Source organism: Mauremys reevesii, linkage group 13 (assembly GCF_016161935.1).
Source record: "Mauremys reevesii isolate NIE-2019 linkage group 13, ASM1616193v1, whole genome shotgun sequence".
In the NCBI taxonomy this organism is placed as follows: domain Eukaryota; kingdom Metazoa; phylum Chordata; order Testudines; family Geoemydidae; genus Mauremys; species Mauremys reevesii.
In genome coordinates, this window is record NC_052635.1 from 37,861,754 (window position 1) to 37,880,861 (window position 19,108).

The 19,108-nt window shown below is 45.1% G+C and overlaps 1 protein-coding gene across 1 annotated transcript; it reads left to right on the top strand.

Moving 5' to 3' along the window:
• Positions 1-346: 346 nt before the first annotated feature.
• Positions 347-18,590, top strand: RBM38 (RNA binding motif protein 38). Its single transcript, XM_039498588.1, has 4 exons — positions 347-829; positions 2,096-2,219; positions 2,591-2,645; positions 17,021-18,590. Exons 1-4 carry the CDS (start codon positions 662-664, stop codon positions 17,319-17,321), a joined length of 648 nt encoding a protein of 215 aa, XP_039354522.1. The 5' UTR covers positions 347-661; the 3' UTR covers positions 17,322-18,590.
• The last annotated feature ends 518 nt before the right edge of the window (positions 18,591-19,108 follow it).

Sequence of the window (19,108 nt, forward strand, 5' to 3'; positions counted from 1 at the left end):
GGCTTTGTCTTATATGGGCATTACCCCATCCCCTGTCCGGATTTTTCACACTTGCTGTCTGGCCACCCTGATGGAGACAGATGTGTCCCTCTGGCGCTGAGATGTTCGGTGGCCTTTGTTACTGTGGGGTTTGCTCCTGCCTCGCGTTGTTATTTCAGTGGCGGCTGCTTCATGGCAGCCCCTGCTCCCCGCCCCGTCCCCAATCGACCCTCCCCGCCGCGGGTGGGAACTACAAGCCCCGGGAGCCTTTGCGCCTCCGGGGTTTGTCTCCCGTGGGGAGGCGGGGCCGGAGCCCGGCTGGGGGGGCGGAGGGAGAGGATGGTACAAAGCCCGGCGCGGCGGCAGGCAGGCAGCGGCCGCCTCTGTTCCCCGGCACTCGGCGGGAGGTCATTGCACAGGCGGGGCTGGAGCCAGGGCTCTTCGCAGGCAGCGGTTCCCGGTGCATGGGGGACAAAGCGACAGCTGCTGCTGCTGCCGCCGCCTGCTGCTGCGTGGGGGCGGCCCCGCCTCGCTCTGCCCCCAGCTGCCTGTGGTGAGGCGGAGGATGACCCCGGCCCAGGGTGTCTCACGCCGCTTCTGAGCCCCTGAGGCGTTTGCTCCCGGCCGCCCGTGGCACTTTGGATGCTTTTTGCAGCGGCCGCCGCCCCGCGCCCGCAGCGCCATGCACACCGTGCAGAAGGACACTACCTTCACCAAGATCTTCGTCGGGGGGCTGCCCTACCACACCACCGACTCCTCCCTGAGGAAGTACTTCGAGGTGTTCGGGGACATCGAGGAAGCGGTGGTGATCACCGACCGGCAGACGGGCAAATCCCGGGGATATGGTTTTGTAAGTGCGACCCCTTTTCCCCCCCCATCCCCGCCCAGGCAGGTGCCGCGGTGATGGGCGCGGAGTGAAAGGCGGGCGGTAGCCGGGGCTGGTGCCCTGTTCGCTTCCTCGAGTTGGTCCTGGCTAGGGTGACCAGACAGCAAATGTGAAAAATCAGGACAGGGGGTGGGGGTAATAGGCACCTATATGAGAAAAATACCCCCAAATCAGGACTGTCCCTATAAAATCGGGCCGTCTGGTCACCCTAGTCCTGGTAGCCCAGCTCAGGCATGTCCCAGAGGAGCCCGGTCTCTGAAGCTGGGGTAGTTGTGATAGTAACTTGCTTTTGTATCGGGTAAAGAGCCTGTGAGCCTGAGGTCCCCCCCCCCCCGTCCCAGGGAAGAGAGCCCCTACCCCAGTGAAACGCCGTCCTCCCCTCCCCACTGTATCCCATTAGCCTCCTCTAGTTGTCAAGAGTGGTTCCTTGCTGCCCTTTCTTCCCCCGGATTCTCTCTAACGCAGGGGAGAATCCCTCTGTATCCCCCCACGCTCTCCATGGGCAAGGCCTCCCCCTTCATTGCTCTGCTCTTGCACCAGCTGGCTAGCTTGGGGGGTACACAGGGCTGGGTGGTTTGGAGGTCTCTTCTGTACAGAGCCACCCTCTGCTAGAAAGTTGTTTCCTACTTCTTCAGATCTATTTTTCTTCCTGCAGGACAGACTGCTGAACGCAGGAGAGCTGGGGTGAGGCAGAGAGTAACCTTCCCCCCCCCCACCCCCGCCCAAGACAAAGGCCCTTGATTGAGAGCATTGGGATAAGAACCTCCGGTGCTGGCTGTTCTGTAGTTCATTTCAACACCCCTTCCCCCCCCGCGTTGCTGGCTTGTTTCTTTAGAGCGCTTCAGTGAAGCACATTCTGTGCAGCCCTCAATTTCTGCATCTTCCGTATGATTCATGAGTGTGTCCTTTGCTTCAAGTTTCCTTGAGCAGCCTCTGCTTTAGGGAGTGTTGGAGGGGGGAGGGGTTAAGTTACTCTACCAACTTGTGTGTGCTAGAGTGGAAAAAAAATTGCTGGCAGATCACCAGGAGAGAAACTTGGTGCTTTCTGTTTTCAACCCAGTGCACAGGACCCATTCTTGTCCCGCTGAGTCTTCTCCCTCCCCCGCAAACTGAGATTTCAAGAAAGCAAATTTAACTCCTCACCCAAAATAAGCAAACTTCATCAAGCCCCCACTCGGTGTAGGTTTTGTGGAGAACCATTGCTACAAAACAGGTTGTGCTTAACTTCAGGTGACCATGGCAGACAGAGCTGCAGCTGAGAGAGCGTGCAAAGATCCCAACCCCATCATTGATGGCAGAAAAGCAAATGTGAACCTGGCATATCTGGGAGCAAAACCAAGGAGTATTCAAACTGGTGAGTTCTCAGCTCTCTCTGTTTGAAGAAGCCTTAGTTGCAAAATGGGAAATGTGTTGGTAATTGATCTGAAGAGCCACACTGGCCCCTTAGATTTGCCTGTTTAGTGCACTATGTAATTCAGCTTTCTCTGCTCCCAGTTTCCTTACTTGAACCTTCCTTCTATGCCAAAATTACGCGTGTGTGTGTATACATAAGTATATTAAAATAATTGTAGCTCTAAAAAGTATTCTGTTAGGGAGTTTAAAATGTTTTCTCTCTCAACACACACACACACACTCTTGTAGTTGTGCATGTATGCATTATAATACCTACACACTACAGTGAATGCTTTTTGTTTTAATACTAATGTTTTCCCCATATTTTTTCAGGTTTTACCATAGGTGTGCAGCAGCTACATCCAGCCTTTATTCAGCGACCATACGGGTAAGTGGAAGTATTTTTTTATGTAGTTAACTTCAGTCAGTTTGAAGTCCAATGCTTGAATCAACTTCCTCATTTTTAAAATGTGTGAGAACTCCAAGTCATAAAGAGGAGTACAGCTTCAGCAGCAGTAATTCAACTTCATAGTACTTTTCTTTTAGGCGAGCATTGGAAAAGTTGTGTAGCATTTTTTTTTTTTTAATTTTCAGTTTTCATATGACTCCTAAAGATCCTCTTTTCAGCATCAGCAAATCAGTCTTCATAATCACGAGAGACTTGTTTTGTAATAAATTTTCTTGCTTCTTGGCAATTCAAAGAATGTAGAAGACTCCAAATAAGTGGCATGCATTTTTTTGTCATAATATTTAAGGTGTCAAAACAGTCAAGAAAATAACATGTTCCATAGCATGTTTTTAGCATAAGATCTGCTCTCTCCATCTTGTTTCCCATGGAATCACACTTGGGGTACAATTTTAGTCAGGGAAACAAACTGAATTGGAAACAAAGTCTAATACTTAATGAAAGTAACATTAGGTCAAAAATTGATTCTGGACAGATGTTATACAGGGCTTGAATAGTCCGCAAAAGTGGGCTTTTGTCTGCTGTTTTCAATAGCTTATACCATCCCGACTCAGTCCGAGAAGTCCTCCTTTTTATACATCTAATAGGATCTGGCAGCTGCTCTGGAAAATACAAGTGTGCTTCAAGAGAACAATAGCTACTGTCATACTGCCTTCATTTAACTGTTTAATGATTGATGCCATTCTTTTTCACATCATTTCAGAAAGTGAATATTGATAGTGGGTGCACTTCTTTGATGGTCTAAACAAAAACCCATTTTCTTAAAGTTCTTGAGCACTGCCCTTTTGTAACTTTATATGACAATATACATTTTTTTTTCTTTTTTGATTTAACAAAACAATTTTATTCCTTCCCTGTGCTTAATTCAGTGTCTCCTTCTTTCATTCCTGTCCCCTCACACCTATAGGCCCACAACTGTCTTGGTATTATCATTCCAGCCCGGAATGTATGGATGTAAGAGGCAGTGTTGCCATAATAGTGCTCACACCCTATGCTGGGTTCGTATTGTTGAAACATGCTAGGTTTCTTAAATAGTTAAGTCTGTGCTGGAAGGACTGGAGTAACATTTCTTGTGAAAAGAAGAGTCTTTCTTTTGTCTGAGGTGCGAAGAGCAGAAGTGTTTCAGGTAGACAGTATTTTTTGGTCTTGTCTTTTTTTAAAGCTTTGTTTGCATGTGAAATACAACAGCTTTCTCAGCCGGTGAGACCACTAGTAACCTTGGTATTTCTGGCACATGCACACTAGAGGCTTTTCTAAAGGGTGCGCAAGCACATAATTAACGTGGATCTTAAAAACTGCCCTCAACAAGACTCTCCCCATGTGAAGTGTAAAGAGAAGGAATAATACAGTGAAACAAACTAAGCTCCCACTGACTGCAGTCGGCTTTGGATCAGGCCCTAACTCATGCAAACATACTCTTTTGTCATTCCCGTCCCTGACTCTCTGCCCAGCCATTTCAGCCATATAGGTGGGGCAAACAAAGAAGGTTCTTTTTTGCAGAGGTTTTTATAACTTCCTTTTAGCTTCACATATTAAGAAGTGAGAGACTGAACACGTGTTCATTGTGATCTACAGTTAGTGTTCCATTTCTTAGGCCTCAGTTTCATCATTAAAACCAATGGGGGTACATTTAGTACACATGACAATGAGCACTACAAATTATTTATCAGTTGCCAAGAGACCGGGAGGAAGAGGGAGGGGATTATAGATCTCATTTGCAAGCATCAGTAAACAAGAATTTCACTGCATTCTTCTTTGGCAATGATTTAATCACAGGAAACCTGCGCTGGCAAAAAAAAAAAAAAAAAGTTGTTGTACAGTTTACCTTGGTGCCATGAATTGTACCATGTTTCCAAAGCAGAGCGTCAGGTGTTCATTTGAGCAACAAAGTCTGATTGTCAGTTCTGTTTTTGCCTTTTTTCAAAGTAAAAGCCAGTGTAGGGTCTAATCCTGCATTCCTTGATCATCCAAAACTTCATCTAACACCAGTGGGATTTTTGGATCTATTATTCTTGTAGAATTAGGCCCCAGTTTTTCACTTTAAGTTTCATTGAGTCATCTCCCACCCTCTTTGGTAATTGGCTGTCTACTGTTCAGTGACTTACGAATATTACATAAATAAGCAACCTGCTTCCAAGCTACCTACATATTTGGTACAGGGGCAAAACACACTTCCAATGCTGTGCCACTCACAAACATCCCTGGTAAAGTGCTGATGTTCCAATAATGGAATACTGGGATTTAGAGACCACTGCCATGGTCCTCTGCATCTCAGATGCTGCTGCAGAACACAGCAATGAAGCGGTTAATGAATAATTTATTAAATGCTACACAATGAACTAGTTCTTAAAAAAAAAATAACTTCAGACTCATGCTGAAGAGAATGCTGAGTAGCGAAGGCCCAAAATGCAGACTGATGCAAACAGAAGTGTTTTCATGCAGGTTAAAAACCCCAAATACCTGTGAAAGGTATTCTTTTTGGTAGCTTTAAATTTAAACCTTTCCCAGCACTGCTGGGGACCCAAATGCAGCTGCAGCATTAGGCTAGGACAGTGCATCTCAAAGTGGTGGTCCACAGACCGGTGCCGGTCCATGAGCCATCGGTTGCCGGTCCATGGCAAGTTTCCTCATAAGAGCATCAAATAGGATGATGTGGCACCGGTCCCTGGCACATGTGGGGGACCAGCAATTTTTTTTCCCCCCTCATCAGATAGCTTGAGAAGCGGTGGGCTAGGGCATACAGAACAGAAAGTGAAACTAAATCAGCTTCTCTGCTCTTCACTCTGCTGAAGCACGGACACTAAATAAACAACACAAAGGGGAAAAGCAAACTTAATTTTTTTTTTTTTGAATTTTCAAATTCTAATCTAAGATTTTAATAACACAAGCACAGCAGTATTTTCCTAATTTTTGAGAGGGACACTCTAAACCTATGGGCACAATTTTGCACCCACCGATTGTTCCTGCAACTAACAGGCTTAGTTTGTAGAATTGACACGATTAGCTATCTTGTTTGTGGCAAGTTGGGAAGCTAGATATCTTGAGTTCCATGAATTTGTGCCTGCAGTTATCTGTGGGCATGATTACTTGAAGACATAAAATTGCACCCATGTGACCAGAACATGTGGTGAGGCAACAATTGGAGCTGTTTTTGTCGCTACACATAGGGCATCCCTGGCTACATCCTCTATCCCCAGCCATGCCTCATGCTCTGGTCAGCATAGTGTGTGGCATAGGCACTGCTACAGCTCTGCCCCACCTAAGGAGCCCTCTATAAAGGAGGAATCTTCCTTTGGCAGAGCAAGCTGGCTTTAGGGCTGCTTTCTGCACTGTTGGAATATTACAGAGGTGGTTTAATGCAGCAGGATGTGGCCTACTGAGTAAAATACCTGTCCTAAGTGGGTCTGGTGCCAGCTATTGAGCCTGATTCTCCATTGTCCAGCACCTTGTGGAGTCACTTATCTCAATGCAAAGTGGATTGGCTTGCACTCCTGTACACAAGGCAGAGGCTAATGGAAAACAAGGCACACTGCATCCAGTTGTGTTGGGCCTGCTTGCTCCAGGTCAGCATGCGGCTGCTGTCACTTTTGCCTTGAAATAGTTAAATCTTTTTGGTTTCTTTCGCAATCTGCTGCTACAACCAGGAAGTGAAGAAAGTCCCTTGATAGTTATCCTTAATGCCGTTCAATTGGGGTGCAAATAAAAAGAAACAAGCTTTCTTCTCTTCTGTGTGGTTTTGCTGTTTTAAAAAGTCTCACACATTCCTTACTGTGGTGGCTTCCTGTTGTACAATTCATAAGAAAACACCCTGCTGCAAGACCCCAGGCTGCTCTGTCAGTCACAGGCGGCTCCTGTGGGGTGGCTCTCACAGCACCTGTTGTCTGTCTGTGCCAGTAACATGAAAGCTTTTGGGGGGATTTCCAAAGAAATAGTCCAATCCAATTGGCTTCAGCTGTTAATTCCCAAGCATGGCTGTTGACGCACAGGCCAAACTACGGCCAGTCAGACAGGCTCCTTTTGAACTGAATGCCTGTAAATATACACCTAGACTGTACTGCTTTACCACCTCTTTGAGATGAGCATATGAAAGGAGCAAAGATTCAGAGTGCGCTTGAGCACCATTCTGTTCTCTTGGGCCCAATTCATCATAGCCCTGCATTTTGTGTGGTTGCTTTCACTAGTGCAAAGTGAATGCGTAAATACTGCCCTTCTCATCTGATAGCATCTTGTGTTTATTTTGCACGGGGGTAAATGACTGCTCAAAGCACAAGGCAGTGTCTGGCCTGTTGTTTCATGAGCCACATTCTTTATTCCACTACACTCTGAGCTACTCCACTAAGTCACTGGAAGAGTCTATCTAATCTATAATATAAATTCTGCCCCCACTCTTAAATGTGAGAGTAGGGGCTGGTCTCCTGTCTCATACTGACGTAATGGCTTCAGTTGCATTACTCTTGATTCTCACCAGCGTGAGTGAGAGCAGTCTCTTTAGCAGTGAAGAACCAAGCCCTCCCACCTTGTGTAGACACTTACTTACATCTGGGCTAAGTGGGTACAAAATGCAACCATTCTGATCTGGTATTTAATACACCTGGGCCAAATGTAGTATTTACACAGGGTGTCTTCAATATTGTGAGACTTCCAAGTTTGAGAGGGTTTGTCTTCACTGTCATGTGATTCTTGTTTTGTTGAGACATTCTCTTCAGCTCTGTTGCCTGAGTATTTTTAAGCCTGCTTGTCCAGAGCTATTTCTGCTCCTGATAGAGCGTCTCTTTGGGGGGTTTTCTTGGGTGTGGAGGAAGCAAGATGTAGAGGATAAAGCTGTGGTCATGTTGAGCTGAGAGAGGAGGATTAGATCTTTGTTAGGGGATGTGCTCACCACGTGTGGTTATGGTTTGTCACCTCTTTCATACTTCTGCACTAGTTGTACATCCTGGGAGCAGGTGTGGGTGGCGTCTCTTCTCCCTTTTTCCACCTGTTGCATTCTGTGGGATCTGTTTTCCTGGACTTTAGTGAGGGTTTTTTGTTCTATTACAATCCATTTTCTAGAGGGTGGTTGTATTGGGGTTGTTTTTTTTTTGTTTGGCGTCATAACATAATGAAGCGGTTGCATCTTGATCTTGTCAGCATCATAAAGTAATGATGTATTGCTGAGCCATATGGGTTTAATGTTCCCCCACCCCTAAACTGCCTAGCCTTTCAAAATTAGGTTAAGTGGGAAATCATGGATATCTTTGGTTGAACCCAGCTCAGACACTTTTTTTTTTTTCCATCCTCTCCAGTGGTTTTGGTAGCCTTTTGTGCCAATTCTGTGGCCAATAGTAATAGCCTCAGGTCCTATTGTGGGCATGTTTTCCACTCCTTTCCCCATCCCTGTCAGTGATGATGGCATGTAGCCCTTTCCTGGTTTTCTCCCAGAGTTACAGCATAATCCCAACAAGGAAGCAGTAAACAGTTACTGACATGCTGAGCTTGCTCAGACTGCTGTGTAAATCTTCTTGCTGAACCTAAGGAGGAAGAGTGTAAGACAGAAAGGAGGAGGCCAGAGGAAGTGTTCCTAAGATGTGCCTTGATTTTGTTAAAGGCAAATAAGTTACAATAAAACACCTGCTAATCTTTAAGGCCACATAGAGGGCACTTAAGGCAAATCATATACATGTAAGGAGAGAATTATTATTGAAGCATTTGTAGAATTCTATCTCTGTTTGGATCTCACTTGGAAAGGGCAAAAATAACCACAGAAGACGTTGAAGTAAGAGAGCGTTCCTAGACTTCCTTTCTCAGTGCTAACTTTAACAAGCTGTATGTAGGAGACTGGAGGGTTCAGGAGTTTGGTGTAAGGTCACTGATTCCAATCCAACCACAAAAGTAGAGACTTATTGGTGGTTACCATCTGAAGATTGTTCTAGTGGCCTATGTGGAATGAGGTTGCTGGTCAAAGTCGAATTCCTGGTGGACAGATGCCTACAAAATTTCCACCGAAGTTGGGAATCCTTCTTGGCAGTCACAGCAGAGAAACCAGAGACTCAAGGATGATATCTGAACTGTGCTTTACCCCAAAGATTAACTGTTTTTTTTCCCCAGCTCAGCATGGAAGAGGAGGGACAATTTTGTCCCACTGAAGTGGGACTCTTGATATGGGAGTTCAATTCCTAGCTCCAACAGTCTTCCTGTGTGGCCTTGAATGAGGCATATAGGCCCCCATCCTGCAAATGTTTGCACACATGCTTTGCTTTAACCCTGGGAATAGTCCCATTTACATGAGTGCTTGATGGCCCAGGGCCTATATTTTGGTCTTCCATTTCTCATTTGTACAATAGAAATTATACAGTCTTTAAAGCTGTAAACTCTTAAAGCAGGGACTGTCCTCTGGTAGATATACATACAGCACCTAGTGCAGGGTGGTGATCTCAGTGGAGGTGTTTAGATGCTGCTGTAATACTATTGCTACTAAGTAGGAGGCCCATTAGCATCCTAGAGCCAGGGGATGGCACTGGGGTATGGGATGGCCAAAGAAGTCTTCAGTACTATTTAGAACAATGACTTCAGTCTGCAGGGTGCTCAGACTAGCACCTTTCAACGCACTGAACCCAAAGGGATTTATCCTTTAAACATGTCCCTTAGCTGCTGAGCAGTCAGTCGGAATGAAAATAGAGAGGCCCAGTTCCAGTGGCCAGATGTCTTATGCCTGCACTTGTTGGCAAACGCCAAGGGCTGGGTATTTTTTTCTTTCCTCAAGAAATAAGGAGGCTGTTCGGCCAGTAGCACTCATGTGCTGATCTTGCAGGTGCCCTGTAGGTTGTGTTCTCAAGCAATAGGCGACTTGGCATTTCTGTGCTAAACCTCCGAAGCAGGCTCATGCCTCTGACGCAATCTTAGCACGTGCTGCTGATTCTTTAAATGCTTCAGCAGCACTGTTGTCTACCCCATAGGATGGGGGCTTGTCTTATAGGGATGTTGCCAAGGTCGAGCGGGAGGCCCACTGTATCTCCTACCTTTTTATTTCTGGTCTGTGTACAAAGGGCTGTGTAGCAAGGCTGTTCCTAGAGAAGGGGGAGGATGGTGAAAAATAGCAGTTGGGCTACCCTCTACCAAGCAAAGCCCAACTTCATGGCTTCTTTGGGAGCTAGCACTGAGCAGGATGTGGGAGTGAAAGCCATCCACCTTCCTCGCTGCTTCCCCCGAGCCTGTCTCCTCTACTCTTAAATCTGTGCAGCCCACTTGAGTTATGAATGGCCCTGTGGCAACCCTGCTGCGTGGCTGGTGGCAGTGGGACTGCGAGGGTTTAGAATAGTCCTGCCCGCTTGCTGTTGTGGAGCGCGGCTGGGAAGGGAGAGCATCCTGGGCAGCACGCCATGTAGTCAGCACTCTTCCCTAGCAGCATGAGAGGCTAGTCACCTAGCTGTCTTGCCTCCTTCCTGGATGACCCTCAGAATGCCGCCCTCAGCTAGCTGCCTAAAACAAACCCAGCCTACAGTATTCTGAGCACCGCACCCTACAGTAGCGATGCTAACAGGGCGGGTGTGTGTGGCTATAAACACTCCCAGGGAGAATCCAACAAACTGGAGTTCTTAAAAGTAAGCCTCGTAAAGGCCAAATGACCCAGTCAGCACAGTCTGTGTAGGGTTGTGTGTTTTTGTTTTTACAGCCTGTTTTGAATGTATTGGAAGCTACATTTCATTGAACAGAGTAAAGATGCATCTTACATTTAAGCCCTCCCTAAAATGTTCAAATATATAAAGTGTTTCCAGCATGAACTGAATTGCAAACGAGCTATATTCATCCTATTATTTATTTATTATATTTTGCAGAATAAAATCAAAAGCTAAGTCTGTGTCCTCCTCTGATGGCTCTATAACCATGTCTCTCATCTTTTAATTTTGGCTATTGGGGCAGGTGTAACATGGCTAGGAACATTGGGTTAGCGCCTTCATCCTGATCGCCAGCCATCTCACGCTTGCCTTTGGCCAAAGGCACAAAGCAAAGCCCTTGATGAGTCTCTCCAGCAGGCACCAGTGATTCTAATTTTAGGTTTGACCCATTGTTCATTGTGTTCTCTAAGTGTTTGTGTCCTCTACTAGTGTTTTAATCATCATACCCTGAAGCAGTTCATATTGTTGCTAGTCACAAGATGACTTTGATGTGTGATGACAATTGCTGATCACTTGACATTTTTATAATCTCACGGTGTATTGTGGATGAAGTTCTTTTCTGGCTTTCAGAACTTTTGGGGAGACCCTAAAGTCTGACCTATATTTTTCAAAATTACATGGTCATACCTGGATGACAGAATTGCACAGCAGGAGAATAAGAATATTAAAATACCACTTTAAAATGTAATTAAATTATCCAAAAAGGCTTTTGATGAACTACACAGATTGTTCCATTTTTACCATGATTATGGATGGTTGCTACGTGCAGAAAAGATGGACATCAAATGCAAATTGTGTGTTCAGCAAAGCTTAAAAAGGCTTATGAACAGCCTTCCTTAAAAACCTGAAAATACAACTTGAGACCACTTGTGACAAGTAAGCCCAGCCAGCAGATAACTTCATCACGTTGCACTTGATTTTGTTGTTTTCTTTATAGTTGCTAGTAATCAAACCTTATCTTGGTTTGTAAGTGGGTTTTTTTAATCCAATAAATAAGTTGCTATCTGCTCATCCAATTCAAGTCCAATTGACATAAACTCTGACTGAAATGTCTAGCTGCAATTAAAAACTGCCAGTGGTCCCTTTAAATAGAAATGGATCCTGGAGTTACTGTGTGTGTGTGTTTTTTTTGTTTGTTTGTTTGTTTTTTTTTAACATAAAAGGTGTTTAGCATGCATTAGTACATGTGCTGGGCTGGAGCTCTGGCTTTGGAAAGGAAGTGCAGAAGTATATGCTACTCAGGTCTTAATACTGTTTGTTAGACAGTGTCCTGTTTGAGAGAAGCAAATACTAAGAGGAAGAAAATAGTCCAAAAGTTAGTGTCAAACCGGTCAATAACTAGATCGATCTAGTCAACTACAATTGAAGAAATACTCATTTAAAAAAAAAATTGTTGTTGTGTTTTGTAGGTAAGTGATCAGAGAAAATAAAGATGTTTGAGGTTTTGGGGGTGTTTTTAAGTCCAGTCCTGCCAGATATTGGACATCTTCAGCTCCCACCAAAGTTATTGGGAGTTGTGGATTCAATGCCTTGCAGGATTGGGTCTTTTTTCTCTTAGGAAGGTGCACGTGCATCCAGCCAAATGGCCAGGAAATAGATGTGGAGGTTGTGCACGCGCACATAGCATGCAATTCTGCAGTATGAAAGATTGTTCTCATGCATCTGTTGGTTCTGAATGATTCCTGGTCTGTTTCTGTCCAGGGATACATTCCACGTGCAACACCAGCATCTACTCTTGTAAATTTGGCCTGAAATATGTCTGAAATGCAGCAAAGAGAATTGATGTCTGGGGACAAATATTTTCATGTCATCTGTAGACATCCATAAGGCACTTCAAAAGCTTCTATCCCATTCTGTGTCTTTATGCTTTCAGTGAGCTTATATGTTGGAGTGTGGACAGTTAAGTTTCAGTTGGAGATGTCAGCAGCTTGGCCAAGAGTTCTGCATGCAAGTTACTAGGTGCTTGAGAGAGCTGTTTTTAACAAGAGAATATTTAGGGCCAAATGCTCAAAAGGGCCTCAACCCACAGCCTCTAGGTGCACACTTGCAAATTTGCATGTGTGGGCAAAAATGTGCATAGAAATTGTGAGTGCAAACACAAGACCTGGGGGTGGGGGGAGAGGATGGTGTTTGGTGTGGACTGTTGTTGCACTTGTAACAGGATTATTCAATTACTTATGGGCATTCACTTTTAAAAATCACACCAAGTCCTTTCCTTAGAGAGACTGGGAATGCATTATTAGAAGGACCATAGCTTGGATGGGTAGGGAAGAGAGTTGGTTACAGGTCCCCCCTCTCGTCTGGCAGGAGCACGTCTTCGAAAGCAAACTCTTTAAAAGAGGACTCATCAGTAGAAGAATATTAGATGATCTGACTCTCTTCCCTTTGTCAGATAGGCTAGTACAGGGGAGAGCAACTGTTTAATTCTTTACGGGGTTTGGGAAAGAGTAACACTGATACAGAGATGTATTTAAAAAATACCCTTTTTGAAACCAGAGATGGGCCAGCACCAGAACCCTGCCTCTGGGTTAGATTCAAATCTTCCAATCTGAACCTACCTTTATGGTTCTAGGTTAGGTTCAGATCTAGAAAGGGCCTGGTTCTGAGCTGGGTACAGTTGAAACCTTGCAAGAGCTTGTGAGATTTCAACACTGTTGGATGTGAATTTGCACTTTAGCCCCGATTTAGCCTCAAACTCCATCCTAAGCCTAATTCAGATCCGAATTAAAACCAATGAAAAGACACAGGGAATTTTTAGCAGGTTCTTATTTTCATCTACTTGGTTAGATGAGTGCCAATGTCTAGAGACACCATATGGATAGAGACATGGATGGATGTCAAGGCCATGAGGTTATTGCTTCAAGGGGGGATAGCTCAGTGGTTTGAGTATTGGCCTGCTAAACCCAGGGTTGTGAGCTCAATCCTTGAGGGGGCCATTTAGGGAACTGGGGTAAAAATCTGTCTGGGGATTGGTCCTGCTGAATAGGGGGCTGGACTAGACCTCCTGAGGTCCCTTCCAACCCTGATATTCTATGAGTAGATCAAGGAGTGGGTTGACTGCTGGATTTGTGACTGCTCCTAGCCCTCCAGATTTGAGGTAATAATCTCAAGTCTGCCTCACCCCCCTTCAAGGGATAGTGCTGTTTCTGAATTGCTTTGCTGATAACTATAGCTCCTGAGGCAGCTGTTGCTGGGGGGCCTTTGCAATAGTGGTATGAGCCATTCACATTCAGAGCCAGGGATCTAGCTAGGAAAAAATGAAGTGTTGGCCTGAGAACCCTGCTTAGATGAGCCCTTGCTTATATTCCTGAACTGGGACTCAAGATGTGGAAAAGGCTCTGCCATGGTCAGAATGGCAAACAGGAATATGCACTGAATAATTAGATAGGAGGAGCGTTTACAGCAACCCCAGTTGTTTATAGACTGCAGTATAGTGGAGTTACAGAACTGTCTAGTAGGTACTGAACAGTGCCCAGTACAAGCAAGGTCAGAGGAACTAACACAAACCACTTAATTTTTGTTCACAAATCCTGATGAAACATCTTGCAGGGGACTCTGTCCTGTCCTCACAGAGGATTGTATGGGTCTTTTTCCACCTCTCAGTGTGATGATCCAGTGACTTATTGGCCAGAGGTAACATTTTTGAAAGTGGTTTAGGCACTTAGGCTCCTAAGTTTAATTGACTCAATGGGAGACTTTGGAAAATAGGACTTATGCTCCTAAGTCACTTACGCACTTCTGAATTTTTTTACCCCAGATCTGTTTGGCAGGATTTAAATACTACATTTTTTGAATTACTTCTTATTGGCTTATTTAAATATATGTTGGTGCAACAGAAGGGGGCATTTCTATGTAACAAGTTTACTGTAATGCCAGCTTTTTGGTGCAACAAACGCTTATCTTCTTGGTTTTTATTTTTCAAGGATGATCTTTTCTGCAGACCCAATTCTGGGCATGCAAAGAAATTCACTGGGCCAACGATTTCTCAAGCAGTCTCTAAAACTGCAGCCATTTTATGCAAAGTGTTTTAACATGCAAAATCATGAATTGTCTAGACTAGCGTTGCTTGTAGCTGCAGATTCTTGGACATCTCCTATCATCCCTTGTGTGGGCCAGTTCAGTTTGCATGTTCAGATTTGTTTTCAGGTTTGCACAGTCTTGGCCACAGTTTGAGGCCCAGCATTTTTGGCGGCTTTTTTATTTATTTGGGGGAAGGGAGGGCTTTTTTGGCTTCTTGTAGTCAGTAGCTTTTAGCTCACCAATAGGCGCTCCTGTATGAATAATCTCAGATTATTTTCATCCCAAAGGGTCTTCCGAGAGCACCACTAAATTCTACTTAGCAATACAGCCACATCCAGGATGTGACATATCAGCTGTTTAACAGTGTACAGCAGCACCACAATTTAGGACAGGAAGTGAAGAACACAGTCTGCAATTGAAAGTGCAGAGTGAATACATAGGGACTGAGCTGGTTGAGTAGGTAGCTAGATGGTGATACGAGGTTCACTCTGAAGTTTTTTGGATTCACAGTAAAAGACCTTAGCTCTCTTATGCAAATGGAGCCCTGCACTGATGATGAAATGGAGCCTTAAATCCAGTCCATGGAATGGTTTTCCCCACAGCAGGGAGTCTGTTTTTCCAAGGGAGGTTAGCACTGTGTAAAGCTAGGCAGCTCTTTGTCATCTCTGCTCTTTTTTTCTGAAGTTCCAGTCAGGTACACCATTAGCAGAAAGAGAAGCAGCATAAAGGTCACAAATACTGAAAATAACGCAAGTCACAGCTTGTTGTTGGGGGGCAGCAGTTTGTTGACATGGTAACTGCTGGGAAGTATTACTCAAAGGAAAGCAAACAATTAACATTTCATGTTTTACAATAATCACTATGTAGCTCTTCACCCAAGCAGCCTGGCATTGTGGAAACACCAGTGTAAATGTATGGTAAATAATAAGCTGGCATGTTAAACCTGGAAGCCCTTTCCTCTGATTATATCCTGGAGATACCAGTCCTTGCATAGTAAAAGCATCCTGACAGGGGCTTATGGGTGAATAGCCTCTCATCCCTGTTATAGAGGAATTCCCCAGGAAGAGGAGATCATGCCATTTTAATGGTGCCTTGGGAAGTGCAGAGGCTATGGGACTGGCCCACAGAGCTGGGAGGAGGGGTACTGAGCTAGTCAGGAGGAAGCACAGGAGCTGAGCCTGGGGGGAAAGGCAGCTGTGCGATGCCAGTCCAATATGGGGATGGACACTCTCTCTCTCTCTCTCTCTCTCTCCTCTCTCTCATATCCGTGCTACTATTTAAGCACCACCCATTGTGCCTGGTGCTGTGCAAGCTACAGATCGAGAGTCCTTACTCAGAGCTTGCAGCTGGGCCAGAGAAGGCAGCTAAATTAACAAAGGGGGGTAAAAAGCAAAGCTATCACACTCCTTTTTGAGTCTGGGTCCTTGTGGAAGGAGCAAGCCTCTGGGAGGGTTTAACTGATGGCAGGGCAGAGGTCTAGGTGCCCCAGGAACACAGGACAGTGTGGAAGAAAAGAACAAAAGATAGTGAGGCTGGTATTGTTGAAGGAAGCACGATAGACAGGTCAGGGTTGTTTGGGACTGCAAAGGTGCAGGGACGTGGTGGGCAAGTAAGATTCAGTGGACCAGTTAGACACAGGTGACTGAGGGTTATGGAGGTCATGTTGGCTATGGTGTTGTGGAAAGACTGGAAGGGGGACTGGTGGGGATGATGCAGGTAGCTGGGAGGCAAGGGAGGTGGTTGGAAAAAGTCAGAGCAGGAGATGAGTTCATAGACAAGTGTTTGAGTGCCTGGGACAAATGGGGCTAGGCAGATTATTAAAAGGGGGAGAAAGAAGTAAAATACAGGGAAGGAATCTAAGGTGACACAAGGGAAGTGGTGGGGAGGAGGAGGAGGGTGGTGCTGTTAAGCAGTGGTGGGGAAAGCACATTAGGAAGTCAGCAGGCTGAAGCTGGGCTGTGGTTTTTTAACTTGAGTTGGCAACAAGCCAGTATGCCATCCTGGAGTCAGATGCACTCGCCGGGTGGAGAAAGTTTGTGAGTCTCCAGCATAGAGGAGAGAGTAGAGACCATGTGAGTAGATGAGATCACCCTGGGAGAGGAGGCGGTGACCAAGAATACGGCTCTGAGGACACCATGGGTAGGAGCTGCCGAAGGAGACAGCAGCACAGTGGAGGGGAAGGTTAGAGAAGTAAGATAAAGCAAGATGATGGGGCAGATGGAAGACATTAGAGGTCCCAAGACTTCTTCAGGGAGAAGCCGGCGAGAACCATTTCAGTGGAGCAGAGGGGTTTGCTCCCTAGAGAACTCCCAGCCAGGTTTCTTTCCCCTGTCATTGCGATTCAGTGGCAGATACTGTAGTGGAAGGGGCATGAGAGTCAAGATTAGAGGAGCAGAGATAAGGGAGGATAAGGATCAGGTAAGTACCCACTGTATAATCTTCACCTTGTGCTACTTCTAACCTTCAGGATTTGCCTTTCTTTAATTGTGCCCACCTTTTAATTACACTGGCACCCCAGCACCTGGATGGTGTTGGCAGGCAGCACTGTCTCTGTTATCGGTGCACTTTGAATTTATTTTTGATGGGGGGGGGAACCTGACTGACTTTGTCTGTTTGACTCCACAGGCTCACCCCTCACTATATTTACCCTCAAGCTATCGTTCAGCCTAGCGTGGTCATCCCAACCCCCGTGCAGTCTATCACGTCTCCCTACATAGACTACACCTCTGCGAGCCAAGCCTACACTCAGTACACCACTGCTGCCTACGACCAGTACCCCTACGCCGCCTCTCCTGCTGCTGGGTTTGTGGGATACGGCTACACGAGCGCAGTTCAGCAGCCCATCACTGCTAGCAATCCGGCAGCGCACACCACGGCTTTTGTTCAATATCAGCCCCAACAGCTGCAGCCTGACCGAATGCAATAAGGGCCCTGCCCACGCGTTTGCCATGTAGGACAATCTTTTACAGTGGACGGATACAAACAAAAAAAGCAGAAAACAAAACCACCCAACCTTACTAGGTGCATACGAATACCTAAGCTATTTATAGTGTTAAGGACAAACCTAAACCCTTGCTGTCTGACTATGCTCATGGAAAAGGACTTCCGGTAAGTTTTCTTTCAATCAGGGCAAATATTGTCTTGAAGATGGACTTAAATTGACTGAAATGTTAAAAGGAAAACTACAGTTTCTAGCACACGTAGTGATCTGCTTCCATTGCCTGTCATCTTCTCACTCCCCCTCCTTCTCCCTTCCCCCATCCATCAGTTGTTTCCTACTCCCCTCCCCCTCCCCAAATCAAATCTGCAATCCTCTCATTTACTGTCAAGGTACACAAGGTACTCGGAGAACATGGATAAAAAGCAATCGTATTTTTTGGTTGTACAAAAACTTTGTAATACTCAGAGATGCCTTACAGAAAAAAGAAGAAAACTATTTTTTAATATTTATTGCGATTTTATTCGCATGAGCTGTGAATTGCAGACAGAAGAATAGTAGTAAGTATCTGCCTTGTTTAATTCTCATTTTACTAAATTATTGTATGTAGGTAAAAGTTCCTAAGTAATTGCTGAATCACTTCAACATGCAAAAGGGAATATTGGCTTTAAGGAAAGCAGAATATTCCTTTAGTCAACGCACTGTAATATTTTCTTATTGTAATTCTTACTCTTAAGATTATCTCAGACTTAGGTATATTTTTAAAATGCTAAAAAAATAAAAAACAAAGCCCCCCCCCCCCCACCTGGAATACTGAACATATTGTCTACTATGATGGATCTTTTGTTATAATGCTGCAACGTATGGAGAAATGGACAGTATTTATGTAAAAGTTAGACAGTTTTCAGGCTGTTGGCTGGCAAAGCTTAGGTGAATGTCAGGAATGGATTAAAACCTTTTTTTTACATATTTGAACAAATGGGTAAATGTAACATTTTTATGCCTATGGTACAACAGCCAAATAAAGAGAGACAACAGACAACATAGGATAAGTGCATTTTTACAAGGAGGACAATATTTTTTTTTTTAAACAACTCAATACTATAGTGTATGCTCCAGCCAAATAAATATGGTATTAAAGACGCAAATGAAATTGACTTGAATTGGTTACACTGGGCCTTTACCCTGCAGCTGTTGTGGACTTGATCTTGAGAGGTTCTGAGCCACCTTAAAGTCTCCTGGACCCCTCTCTGCATTCAAACTAGTTTCCAGCAACTCCCATTGGAGTCACATGCCTGTAAGCGCACCTGGCCCTTAGTTTCCCTGTAGGTTGTGTTGTCCATTGAGTCAAGTGGGTATTTAGTGCTTCCTTTCTAAGCTGATAGCACTGTCACCAACCATGTGCTGATGTAAATGATGACCAAGGTGCTAGGCAATGGAGACTTGCAAGGAGTGCAGTATCAGTATTGCCCTGAGGGGGTTTTCATGGTATCGCAAAGAAAACACATGATTCTGCTAATGGAATTTTGCACAACTGATTCCATCCAAAAATCTGATCTGCCAAAATTCTGTCTTGTGTAAGGGCTGGGTTTCTGAGGGCCTCTTCGATCAGGCAGGCCAGAGACATGCTGGGATTGGCACTTGCCCTAGAGCCACCTTGCCTGAGGGCCCCGAGCCTTCCTCAGGTTGGCAACATGGTTCCCTTTTATTTTCCCCTTCCATTTCCTTTAGTAATTTGGTTTTCAACTTTTGACCCTCAAAAAAAGCTGTTGTTA

Coding starts and splice junctions, on each gene's coding strand:
- RBM38 (XM_039498588.1), top strand. CDS start 662: ATGCACACCGTGCAGAAGGACACTACCTTCACCAAGATCTTCGTCGGG. Junction 2,220..2,590: donor ACCAAGGAGTATTCAAACTG/GTGAGTTCTCAG, acceptor ATATTTTTTCAG/GTTTTACCATAGGTGTGCAG. Junction 2,646..17,020: donor TTTATTCAGCGACCATACGG/GTAAGTGGAAGT, acceptor TTGACTCCACAG/GCTCACCCCTCACTATATTT.